The sequence below is a fragment of the Rhagoletis zephyria genome, unplaced genomic scaffold (assembly GCF_001687245.7).
Source record: "Rhagoletis zephyria isolate East Lansing unplaced genomic scaffold, Rhagoletis_zephyria_1.1 Rzeph_scaffold_01244, whole genome shotgun sequence".
Classification (NCBI taxonomy): Eukaryota; Metazoa; Arthropoda; class Insecta; order Diptera; family Tephritidae; genus Rhagoletis; species Rhagoletis zephyria.
In genome coordinates, this window is record NW_016158328.1 from 61,641 (window position 1) to 75,231 (window position 13,591).

At 38.4% G+C, this 13,591-nt stretch overlaps 1 protein-coding gene across 3 annotated transcripts in view; it reads right to left on the reverse strand.

Moving 5' to 3' along the window:
* Positions 1 to 523: 523 nt before the first annotated feature.
* The window catches only part of RtGEF (Rho-type guanine nucleotide exchange factor), a 57,898-nt gene continuing 44,830 nt past the window's right edge, over positions 524 to 13,591 (reverse strand). For all 3 annotated transcript variants that reach the window (XM_017616670.1, XM_017616669.1, XM_017616671.1), the window contains exons 2-11: positions 9,233 to 9,762; positions 8,958 to 9,158; positions 8,621 to 8,819; positions 8,464 to 8,560; positions 7,776 to 7,900; positions 7,449 to 7,709; positions 5,894 to 7,131; positions 2,360 to 3,996; positions 816 to 1,164; positions 524 to 751 (exon numbers count right to left, since the gene is read on the reverse strand). In XM_017616670.1, coding sequence (XP_017472159.1) covers positions 748 to 751; positions 816 to 1,164; positions 2,360 to 3,996; positions 5,894 to 7,131; positions 7,449 to 7,709; positions 7,776 to 7,900; positions 8,464 to 8,560; positions 8,621 to 8,819; positions 8,958 to 9,158; positions 9,233 to 9,573 — 4,452 coding nt within the window. In that variant the 5' untranslated portion in view covers positions 9,574 to 9,762 and the 3' untranslated portion in view covers positions 524 to 747. The remainder of the gene's footprint in view (positions 752 to 815; positions 1,165 to 2,359; positions 3,997 to 5,893; positions 7,132 to 7,448; positions 7,710 to 7,775; positions 7,901 to 8,463; positions 8,561 to 8,620; positions 8,820 to 8,957; positions 9,159 to 9,232; positions 9,763 to 13,591) is intronic.

Consider the following 13,591-nt stretch of genomic DNA (forward strand, 5'->3'; position numbering starts at 1 on the left):
TATTTGACAGCAGTTTAAGAATTATTTGTGAAAAAGCGCGACACTTAATATTTGCTTTGATATTAAAACGTAATTATCATTATGTTTTTCTTTTCTTTTGCTTTTCTTTTTTTTTATATATTTCAGTAGCTTATGATTCGCAAAAAAGACGTGTACTTAGTTTTAGAACCAAAAAAATTTGCAAACGAAATAACGAACAGCAAAACCCACAAAAAGCAGAATATTTGAATGCAGCGGCAAGCACTCTGAGCACACAATATTGAACGCTGTGCAAGCGCTCCATAATTTTTGCTCAAAATTCTTGCAAAACGCATATTGTGCAAAATGGCAACCAAAACTTTTAAAATTTTTCTCCAAACAACATAACCACAAGCAATAGTGAAATGAGGTGAGGAAAGTCGTAATAGAAGATGCACCCACCGTTAAGCAATGTGCAATATGAATAAGTACTTCGAATGAGTATGTAGTAGTAGCAGTAGTAGTAGTAGTTAGTTTAAGTGGTGCCACTTACCCGAATGTATGGTGTTGCGCGCAGTATTCTGAAAGGCAGCACAGTAGCCCTCAAAAACTCTCAAAACCAGTACATCTTCCTCAAAAGTTGGCTGCAACCGCCGACCGCAGCAGTAACTGGCGAGCGCATTAGCGCTGCCACTGCCACTAGTACCGCCGCTGCCGCCACTATGCGTCGTCGCATTGAGCAGATTGGGACGCAACGGTGGTGCTGGTCGCAGATTTCTTATGCTCCAATTAGCTGCGGTTAAGAAATCAGTAAGTGAGTGCCAATTTCTAATTAGATATTTGGTAATTATACATACCTTTTGTGTTTCCTATCCTTGCGCTTGTGGGTGCCGCCATGCTTGCCGCCGCTGCCGCTTGGTGTTGGCTCTTTGAAATACTGCTCGATGTCGGGACTAAATTTGATTTGTGGCTTGGCGCCACCGGATGATTTGGTAGACTTTGTGGCGGTGGTGGAAGATGATGATGAGGTGGTGGAGGCTGATTGTGCGTGTATTGATTGTAGCTGAGATGATGATTGAACGACAGGCTCCGTTTGTGTTGTGACTGATGCGACAGAGATGTTGCCATTGACGCCGCTGCTGCTGTGGTTTGTTGGGAGTTTGTGCGTTGCGCCGCCAGCATGCCGAGGTTCGCGGGTGGAGACATCTAAAAAAAAGGGAATGACGATTTTTTCCATTAATCACATCCATCTGCTTGCTCTAAGAAACTAGATTAGTTAGTCTTCAGAACGGTTCATAGCAATCGATAGCATAAAACAATTAGAAACGATTTGCAAAGAAGGAAATTTCGTAAGTTTTTTTTTTTTGTATTTTGAAATTTATGATTGTTTTGTTTGTTATAGAATTTTTGATTTTTGTTTAGTTTTCGCACGGATGCAACCACTGTCACAGCTGAAGGAAAAGCTCAAGCAAGCAGAAACGAGCATATGCGGGGCCAAGTGGTGTGCTGTGATGATTGTGATGTTTTTTCCAATTTCCTATAGATCCAAAAGTCTCAGTTCTGTGAGCTGTTCAATGATTAAAAGATTGTGTTTTTGTTTTTTTTTTTTTTTTTTTTTGATGAATGATGAATTTGCAAGCAGATGATGGGTGATATTGGACAAAAAGCAGTACCATTTTCAAGAACAGTTAGGATGTTACTCAAGGGATCACCGTTGATATAAGACATCGCTAGCGTTACTGCGTATACATAAATATGTATATACATACATATGACTTTTGACAGAGGCGCTTAAATAAAGTGAGCTTTGAGTTTTCAGTAAACCCTTTGCTCTTTCTTTCCTTTCCTACATGGTAATTATTAACTAATTATAGCTTTAGTAAAATTCGGTATTAATAAGATGTGAATTAACCCATCTAAATTATGTAAAAATTTAAGTAATAGTTTTTGACTGATTTTAAAAAGTTTCGCGAGGCCAATGCCTATTAATGAATTTGTATAAAAATCCACTGTTTTTTACAGACGTAGGTACCAATATCGTCGCGGATTCTTTTTATCGGTTTGTAATCAATTTTAGAATGAGAGTATGTATTTATAGATCGATAACTCGGACTCGAATTTTATATATTCTTTCAGAATATTTTTCTGAATCCTGTTAACGCTAGCGACGTATGTCCATTACTCAATGAATTTGGGATTAGGCATTATTATAAAGCGCTCAACTTGCGCGCAACTCAAGTGCCAAACGGTAAGAATTTACAAATCTCTTGTTAAGTAACTTGCACACAATTGAACTTGCACAAGCGCCCCCTAACGCCGCCATCTCCACACCTGCCAAGCAGCCGGCAAGTAGTAAGCGACGGGTGGGGTACGCACGAGTGTGTTAAAACAAATTGCTTGCCTTCAACGATTGCCGCAGGGGTGGAAGTTTTTGCAGTCGAATGCGAAGAGTGTCGCTGTACAGCATTTTCACTAGAGTCACACGCTAATCCAGCCGCATCATCGTCGGCCATCGCCAGAGAACTCATCGATTCGCCTCTCGCAATAAGTCCTTTGCAAATGGGACAATCCAATGAGCTGGTGGGACTTGAAACAGTTGAAGTGCTGGTAGTGGTGGCCGTAACTGCACCCCCGTTGCTAAAAGAGATGCGACTTAGGCGCTCGCTACCCGCTGCCGGAGTGTCTGGCATATCTGCTGAAGTTCCACTGCCACTGCCGTCGCCTGAGGAGCACAATGGGCACTGCACCATGGAGGTGGTCATTGTAGTATTTGTGTCGCATTGTACGCCTGAATTGGATCTACAAAAGCACACACATTCCCGACAAATTGATGAGTACGCAGTGCCTTCACTAAACCCACTCCCACCTCCAGACACATAGCTAGCACAGCTGGAGCACATCGAGCAACGAGAATCCTTGCTGGGTTGCGGGGTTTGTAAGGCTTTAGCGATACCGCGCACCACGGCCGGTGGTAGTTTTTCCTTCTTCCACCAATGTGCGTACATGCCAGAACGAAACAGCTGTCCATCTGCCGTACTTGCCGCCGCGGAAACGCCGTCGATGTCATCGAGACTTGAAGAGAATTGCATATTTGGTTGGCTACCAGTCATCAACTGATGAGTGGAGTTCGTTGCCACAGTGTCGATAGTTGCATTACTTGCTGATATTTGAAGCTCAGCTGTAGTTATTGTTGAGATCGGCGCGCCCTCGGACGCCGTTGCTCGCAAAGGAAGCGAGTATTGATGATGCAGTTGTTGAGGCTGCGTATCACATTCAGCATTATCGGCCAGATCCTGTGTTGCTTCGGGAGTGAGGAATTTTGCGCGAAACATGCCGCAAACATCGAATCGCGTGAGATCAGTAATTGCATTGGAATCTGAATTTGATGGTTCTGGTGGTGACATAGGAAAGTGCTCCCCAGCGTAGTAGTGTCCGAATTGTAGGACGTTGTCGACAAGTGGTGGATCTGGTGAGGCAATCGTACAACTGCCAGCCATGCCAGAGTCGCTAGATCTTGGACTGGGGCATTGCGAACTCTCACAGCATTTACACTTTGTGCAGGGCACACCGTTATTTTCCTTGCGTAATTGATGCTGCTGCTGCTGACGGCGTATGCGATCCACTGGAATGTTGCGATCTATGCGATCATGATTGCCGCAAGAATTTTCATTACTTTGGTTGCCGGCACTGCGTCCACTGGTCGAAGGTCCCGTATCCATTGCCGCAGCGCCATCATCGACATGTTGATTGGACATTTGCACAAACTGGTAACTGATGCAACGTCTCATTGAATTAGTGCGTTGCGGTTTGCTGTTGTCCGAACAGCCACTAGAGCGCTGCGGCTCAATATAGAGTTCGGTCGTAGATTGACTATTGTGTAAGGCAACAACGTTGTCGTCGTCTTGAGGATGCGATTCTTTTGTTGAAGTTTTTTTTCGCTCTTGTTGTGGCTCGTTGCTCTCAGCAGTTTGGTTGAAAAGAAATTGTGGCTTGAACATTGTAGGTGGGGATATAATATCGTCGTAGCCCACCGCGATGCTATACACGAATAAAATGGAAGTGTCAGCATATTTGTTGCTAAACATACGGGAGAGGAGGCGGTGTACCTTAGTCGCCAATTTTAAATCTTCCAATATTTCAAATTGAAAAAAATATACCAACTGCTAATGAAGCTGTAAATTACTTAACACTATTTTATACTGATTTAAACTTATTGGCGAATAAAGTAATGCCCTTTCCTATTTATGGAGATTGTCTAAATTGTTTTAAGCCAAATTCAATACTCGGTAGCCGTATAATGTAAATGAGCTTGTCTTGGCACTCTCGATGCTTTCTGGCATTTAAAATTATAGGTGCAATCCCGTATTCCTCGGACTAAAACTAGTGAAACTGTCAAAAAATAAAAATTCGCTCAGAACGAGAGAGTAACATTGAAAAGTACGGGATCGCTTTCTAGTAAAAAATGGTAGATAGATAGTTGAGTTGCGGTATGCACTGCGAACAGGAGATCTATTGTGCCCAGGTAAAAATGGTAACTTCTGCCAACTTCAACATAACCTCCAAATTTTGGTTGTAAGTTTTTGCTTATTTTGTTTGTATTTTTTCAAATTCATTAGAATCCACTTAAACAGATAATTAAATACTTTTCAACATGAATTAGCAGTGGACTTTTCTTTTGTTTACAATTTGGTTGCCAAACACACTTCAGCTGATCGTTTGACACATTTACCAGAATTTACCAGCAAAAAATTCTCGGACTAAAACTGGTAACTTCTGACAGAGAGAGAACTGTATTTACTCTCTTTTTTGTTCTCTCAATAGTGAGAGAACCGAGTACGGGATCGATTACCAGTAAAATCTGACTGATTCTGACTATTTCATTTCTATTAACGCTGCTTCCGGTAGCGTTATCGATCTTATTATCACTATGATTTCGATACTGCTATCTAGAATCTTTTTATATGAATTTGTATGCATTTATCGAAATGTTAACAGATATCATCGATACCATTCCCAGCTCATCGATTCTTTAAAATTTATTAATAGCTTAAAATATGCATTCATTGCCATAGTACTTATCTATAAATCTAACTACATATGAGTAGTCTCCTTGCAAAGTGTTCTTTGTACAATTTTTTCGATATTTAGTTTTTGGTGGTTAACGTACCAGTATTTAAAGTAGTTTCATGTCCACTAATAATACAGTGCAAAATCCTTATCCTGAGACAAATAGCATCAAATGTTATCTACTCTGGCAAAAGTCGCTATAATACTTACTGTACACTTTCAAAAGTCGCTATAATATTTATTGTACGTATTTATACAAGTTCAAAAGTCTCCATCTTCTGATGAACTTAGAAAACTGCAAGAAAATGTAGTAGTTTCGGTGCCTAGTGGAAGACGTCGTAAAAAAGAATTAGACCAATCTTCATGGAAGAGAGAACGCGAAGAGCAAAAACAAGCTAGCTATGTAAAAGTTACTGTTTCAAAACTCGCTATATTAATTTTGTATACATAAAATTTGCAAAAACTACCATACCGCGATTTTGTTTTTTAATGTTATTAGGCTCTTATTTATCCAAATTTTCAGATTATAAAAAAAGATACAATTTGGATTTTATTTGTTGTTGTAGACGTTTTTTTTTTTTAAATTTATGGCTTACTATTATAAAATCACATAACGCTGTTTGCAAGTGGACTACTCATATGTACATATATGGTTTTCGGTATGGTTATCGGTATCGATATAAATATCATAAATACAAATGTACAGCGGCGAAAACACATATTTTCGCTTCCGACAGATATTTCGCATATAATTTTTTCGCATAATTAAAAAAAAAAAATATGCTAATGACTAGATTGTGGAATACTTAAGCTTCACAATTATGAAAATCTCCATAAGATTACTGCACTTTGCCTTGGATTTACGAACGTTTGTGTATCCAAGCAGCTTTCATCGAAATTATATAGCAACTCCGCTTGCAGTTTATCCGGCGCCGTTAAACACTCAGCCGGCAAGTCTAAAGTACTGGAATGCGTAACATCATCCTCGTCATCATCATTATCATCATCGTTGTTATCATCATCATTATCACTATAATTAAACTCGCCACTTGCGTTTCCACTGCCGAAACTCTCATGTTTCAGTGCATCCACACTCAAATTGTAAGCTTCCTTACGCTCTTGCCATGTTGGAACGTAGACTGCCGTCTTAGAGTTACGATTGAAGCGATTACCAACAAATAAATTCGGCATACTATGTCGCTCTGCGTGTGATTCGGAATCTTGCGGAATTAGTTTTATCTTCGTTTCATCCGACATATTGGCTAGATTCTCGCATGCCACAAACGTGCCCCCAAGTCTTTCACAAAACACAGAGGAGGCATGGGAAGCCTGCGACGCAAGGTGGTGCAAATTTTGTTGAATACTTGCTGAATCTTCAGTTAACTCCTCCACACAACTCGTCATACCGCCACCACAACTCAGATCCAGGTGTGCGGTCGTGGTATGAATGACAACACTATCCGTGGATTTGCGCACCAGCGCTTGCATTGCTTTCGAACCGATGACCAGCGATTCCTTCTGCAAAGCAACAGGCCCAGCAGACGGCTGTACGCAATCATCAGTGCTATCTGTATCCAATTTGATTAGATTTATAGATGAACAATGACGCTCCCTGCGCCGTGAAGGCTCGTCAATGGAATCACGTCGATTTGCATGAAAATTAACATATTCGAAAGGATTTGAATCACAGTCGGAAAATTTCTCATAGTCATCGTCTTCGTCACTTTCAGAGTCGGTAGGCAATTCAAAGGCGTCCTGACGCTCCAGTTCTGAACGCTCTGATGAGTTGGAGTAGTCGATTTCATGATGTTTAGATTTCTGCACTTTTGCCGAAGACTTGTGCGCACGTTTCTTACGCATAGGAATACTCTTAATGTCAATACTGTGTCGCGCTTGCGGATAGAGCAACATTTTCACTAAATTACCTTTTAGACGGCCCGCCTTTACTAGTTTGGCAAAATGCGCACTTAGGTTAGCATAGGGTGCGGTGGGCGGGTAGTTACTCGGAGGCAATGTTATGCGATATGGTTTGCATGGTGGAGCAGCGTAGTACGCACAGAGCGAAAAACGTGTACTATAACCGCGCGAATCTAAAATATGAGGGTTCTGCGACGTGGTTTTACAGTTGATTTCGTGCGTTTTTATTGGTTTTCAACATTTTGTTAATTTTAAATTTGCATTTAAATTGTTGTTATTTATTTTATAGGTTTATGTTTAAGATTTTTGTGAGAACGTTGAATAAATTTGTCAATGTAAAAATATAAGTAAAAAATTAATAAAAATTCTCTAAGATAGCAATATAGAAAAAGATAAGCTCAAACTCGTTTTAAGCAATTCAATAAGAATTCAATATTTGATGGAATGTTGATGACCAGTTTGAGCTTGAAATAAAGAATATTTTATGAAGTTTTCAAGTAACTTACATGTGGTGGTGGCTGGGGCGCATGCCCGGTATTTCCACAGCTCATTGATGCATTGCTTAGATTACTCAATTGACGTTTGATGCCAATAGGCATTGTGGGATTCGCAGATGTTAACAGCTCAACCCATCTATTCGCCTCGTTGGGGCCTTGACACACTGCAATTATACGCTCGATTAAAGGGCCACTTATTTCAAAGGCATTTTTCACTGTATCGCTATCCTCGAGGCGATTCACAATAATGCCAGTTAGTGGCAGTTTTCCCTTTGAATAGAATAATTACTGTTATATGTATATTTAAAATATACTTTAGAGAGAGTAAATACTTACCTCATATATAAAGGCACTCATTCTTTGGCTAACACTGAGTATCAGCAAAGTTTGCGGAAAAAGCACAAAATAGCGATCTCTGTGGTCAGGTCCAACAGCAACACTTCCCATGTGTATTATATCACCTAAGATAGTATTTGAAATGAATTTTAATGAGAAAACCAAATATCAAAACAGCAAAGTAGAATTGTAATTATACACATATCCTAAGAACATCCCAGAAGATAATTTCGGTAGGCCTTCTAAAAGGCCAACTCACAAGGGCTTCAGAAATAGTCCTACAAAAGCCCTTCTAGAAACACTTCTATTTGTGCCACTCCACACAAAAAAGGAAGAAATACGGAGTGGAAAGTCTCTTGACTCTCAAGAAGACCTTTTGGAAGGGCTTTTAGCTCCTGAAACTATATACTGGGATGTATAACTCAGTCTTCATTGCAAAAGGCTTGAAATGACATTTTGGATATTTCACAAGAGAAGGAAACAAATTTAAATTGTTCATAAAATAAATAAATCTTTTTTAACAGTAACGAGGAAACATCTTTTTTCGTGAGATAAGGCTTTAACCCAGTGACAGATTGTATGAGAAAATTAGCCATCGAAATATTGGAAAAAAACCATTTCGCGAAAGATATAATTTAGGGTATTTTGCAATGAAGACGCTAGTAGATAAATAGCGCGCTCTTTGTACCTAATGAACTGAGCTCCTGGCCCTGCCAGCCTCGCACTGGCCCTGTTAACACTTGCAGCTCTAATTCCTTTTGTCGCCTCGTTGCTGAGCAAGCCGCCTATATAGAAAAAGTAAATATTACACTGGCGTTTGTACTTTTGTTTAATTTTAACATTACCGCAATGTCCTTGTAAACAGCAACACTTCGCTGGGTGTCTCCCCGATCCGGGTGACTGCTCTCCATATGCCGCTCTAGTTCCTGCAGCATGGCCGAGTATTTATCGAGTCGACGAAAAGGCTTCGACAGACCGGTCGTTAAGACTAAAAGACCAGGTGAGGCGGCACCTTGGCGCTCCATATACTTTTCCAATTCATCTCTGAAAATTCAAGAAACGAATTTTTAAGATTTAAAAGCAACAATTTAAATTATTTTAAGTGAGAGATATACGTATATTATATATATATCTATTGTACAAAACAACGTTTTTGTCGCATTCAAAGTTCAGTCAACTCACTTGTGCTTGTCGAGTATAACAATGGCCTTTGGGTGGGCAGCACAGTAGGCCTGATGCACCTGTTTCATGTGCGGTGCTTTTGTTAGAAATAACTTTCCAACCCGATCATTGCACTCTTCCATCTGTTTGAGCAATTCTTCATGTGTTCTAACAACTTCTACAAAATTGCACATCAACTGGGCGTACTCATCAGCATTGAGTCTGAAAAAAGAAAAAAACAAAAAAACAATTATTAGCTTATATATTTTAAGTGAACTATTTAGTTATCATTTTACATTTGCGTCTGTTGCAATGGTTCGAGAAAATTCTCCAATAGCCCTTGTATCTCGGCAACATGTGCATGCTCCGAGTCGAGTAGATCTTTCAGCACAACCGAACGATATTCCTGTATCTCCTCTGGTGGTCGTATCGTTTCTGTGAGCGGCAAGGGTGCCTTGTATTCGTTAACATAGTTGCTGGGAAACCAGCCAGTCTTATCGTTGAGTGTGCCCTCCCACCAACCACCCTCTTCCCGCTGTGTAACTGTGATGAGGTCGCCTTTCTTGAAGCAGAGTTCATCGTTATTGCCGCCCTTGAACGAATACTCTGCTTGAACAATGAGTGGTTGTTGCGACATGTTGCTGCTGAAGTGGTGAGCACTTGTTCTATGGCAGTTTTCGCTGCAATGATGTTGCCTGCTGGTATCAAAGCCAGCTCAGTGTGATGTATAGCGTCTGTGTCGTATAGAAGTACGCAAGTTTGAGTTCGGGTCAATTGATTGGTGTGGGCGTAGATAATTGACTTTTTTCTCGGTGAGTAGTTGAAGCTGTAAATGAGTAGATAGAAGTATTGGAGATATTACTAAAAGTAATTGACGAAAAAAATATCATTTAGTTATTATTTAGTTAGCATTTAGTTATTTTAAGTATACGCTGTATATGTTCAAAATTAAAATGCATACTGTTGAGTAAAATAATATGCGAACCTATCACGCATTCAAAAACATGAATAAATGGCACAAAAGCAATTGCATCGTCTCTTATTTTGACAAAAAATTCCATTCCACTTTGAATATTCGCGCAAAACCAAGGCAACCTCCTTAAACCATAAATAATACAATAATATTTTCTCTCTCTGCATTTCGAGTACCTTTCATAAGTATGTATGTACATTTATAATATATGTACATGTGTTCACATCTCTGTAAATATTTTCTTTTAGTGTGTCACATCATATTGGAGATTCATAAATTCCAAGGTTGCCAAGGTCGGTACGACGAATTCGGTCTACCAATCCGTCCCCCTAGGGTTCAGTCGCCATTTCAGCGTAACAATAATCTTCCGTTCGTGCCGATCAAAAAATTTCTCGCGCCTCGCCAAAAAGCACGATCACATTAAGTGGAGCGAATTTTATTACTTCAGCATTTAAATTTCTATAATAAAAATGTATCTAAATTGTTTGAATTTCATACAAAATGATTTAAGAGGAAATTCAAGCTAATGCTTATTGGTGATTTTAGAAAACTTTTGCATATATTATGAATATTAAACGCTTACTCTTTGCCTGAAAATGTTTTCGGAAAGAAAGAATGGTGTTATTTTTAAAAGGCTAAATTGCTGAGCTTCTTGTTCAACAAATATTTTTAATTTTCTTTTCGTTTTAGACTTTTTTGTTTTGCGAGTATACTTACATAGTATAGACATATGTATGTACGTTTGTACATATGTATGTATGTATGCTTGATCTTCGCGTCTCATGTATGCATGTGTGTTAATTGCTTTGTTTCGTACAAAATAATATTTAAGATCACTTCTGAACGACACACGCTAAAATGAAAATAGGATGAAAATTCCAAAGCACTTTGTCATTGAATACTTATTATGCGTGTGGAATAAAATATTTTTGCCTAGAAACAAACAGGAATATTGACTTCGAGATCAGCTCAGTGTGGCCGTAAGTATTCAAACTTTTTATATGTATGTCTTATTTAACAAAAATTTCTCCATAGATTTGTACTGAATCTGAAACACGACAGTCGGCTGTACTGAACCAGAACAACTCATATTTGTATATTGCTAAGGCAGTGTTGCCAGTAACTGGTTAATAAAATCCTATCCAAATATAATCTAAATCCCCTTTTGTACTAAAGTTATAACAGAAATCCCGCGCTGTATATACCTGTTATACATAAAATTCTTTCTGATGAAAAACACAAGTATTTGTATTGGAGTGGTCCAAAAATGCGTGTGAAAAAGTAAAGTCGGAAATTTATTTAATTATTTAATTTGAAATAAAAAAATATTTAGTGGTACCGCTCAAAGCCCTCAAAGTTTTCTCTACATTTTATATGGGGAAAAAACACTTTGTAGAAATAGTATAGAATTCTTTAAAATCAATATTTGCTCTTCAGGAGACTTCCAATAATAACACCCAATTGTTTATTTAGCCATTTGTTCATAGTAACTATATTTTATATGTCCCTCAAAACCCCCAGAAAATGCGATGATTGTTTATTAATTAAATTAGGTAGATTTTACTACACACATTGCATTTAATACCTTTTCGCTTATTCTGATTATCTTTTTCATTTTGATGTCAGTAAGCAATTTAAAAAAATCGTTGGCAGTTAGCATTAAAATTATGGAAAGATAATACAAAACTATATCTTCCATAAAATTTAGATGCAGGAAATCTTCACTGCCCTTTTGTTAACGACTACCTCCCAAACGTTTATACATCGCTAATTTTACTTTCTTTGATAACAAAAACACTCAAAATACTTTTCCATTCATTGTTTAAATCAAACTGGTCCATATCTGTATACCGCTATGCTCTCTAAAGACTTGGTGTTAATTATTTTACATAACTTTAAAACAACTTCAGAATCTAGAAACTCAAGACATTTGAATTGAGTTATTGATTAGAAATTTTTCCAAAATTTTCAAAATACTAAAAAATTTGCTATAAAATTAATTTCAAGTGAATGAAATTCCGCTAATAGGATTAATAATATGAACTGTTTCTTATTTATCAATTACATACTAAATTTTATTGCTTGGTATGGTATGCAAAAAATCCCGTTTTTCGACAGAAAATCGCATTCGCCCTTTTTAGTCATAAAATCCCAAAAAAAGGGCGAAATCCCGCAAACTGGCAACACTTAGCTAAGGTCTATGCAGCAGTCCCTAAACTCTGGGTAGGCGCATATCGATTAAAAATGCAATCAAGTTCATAAAGTTACCTATTATCATAGCATTTGATGCCGATTTCTGTGGATTAAGACTTCAATCATAAGCATTTTCGTTGCGAATAACTAACGAGGCAGGAGCAAAGTGTTTTCGAATTCCCAATCCTAAATTAATGCAAGTAGAAGTAGAGGCCAAGAATCTTCGCCAGTTACCTCTTTCTTTTGAAAAATTTCGCAATTTGTTCATCTCAAGTTCAGACATACCCTTCTCCACTTGGTCCTTCTATTGTGTTCGTGCCCGTTCGTTTTCCACACATGGGTTACGAGTGAAAGGATATTTTCACTGAAGCATCATCATAAAAACGAACGAGACCGAATTTCAGAACGTAATATTTGCTTTTCAATTGCCTACCCAGTTCAAAGTAGCATCTGTTGGCAAGAGCTATTCTTCGCTTGATCTCAAGGCTGAGATTATTGCTGGTGTTTATGTTAAATCCTAGGTAAAATCCTTCACTACTTAAAAGCTACATATGTATGTTTAACTACCAACAATGAACCAATACATGCAGACTCTTTTATGCTGCCAGGGGGTACTTCGTCATGTTTTCGCTCACCGCTAAAGCAACCAGTCTTGCTTCGTTCCCTGACGCTGCGCTAACGGCGCTGGCTTTGAGGGCGGTACAATAGATATGAAATTGATTTTCTGCGTTGACCTTGCGTCATTGATAAGTAAATAGCTCAGAGAACCTCACGGTTTGGCTGTCTAAATGAAAGAGTTTTAAGGCAAAGCCTCATGTCTGAATAATCAGTTGCATGGGACAATAAAGTTTTACTTTACTATAAACTTTATATTCATAAATGTACAAAGTGGAACATTTCATCTTCTTAGCTGCCAAAGAGGAGGATATTTAATGTAAAATCAGATCAGTGTAGGTTGAGTCACGAAGAACAGCGATCAGCAGAGCACGCCACTGTGAAACCCTCAGTAGGACCAGACCTAGGAGAGGAGCAATCTGGATGTTGCATGTTGTTAGGCGCGCCTGCTGTTCTTCTGGAGATTTTGGTGATCAAAATTAAAGATAGCGAATGGTGGAATCCGGCTACTGTTCCCTTTTTTAAATCTAATCTACTCTGATTGAATGTAAAATCCAATCTCGAAACAATCAATTGTATGGGAGCTAATGAATATGTGGTAGTGGCCCGATCTTGTCCAGTCCGACAAAAAATTATAAAAAGACGCCGACGCACAGTGCTTCCCGACCATAGGGAATAGGTATGTACATATAGTTCGTTCTATTTTCAAAAGTAAGGTGTCAAACGACAGAGCTTGGCCTGTAGATATGCAATAAAGTTTTTTATTTTTGAAAAGGGTTGCCACCTGTTACAAATTTTATTAAAATTATTTAATAAATCAAATTAATTAGATATTACAATATGGGTATCAATTGAACTAGTTTTGAAAATACTT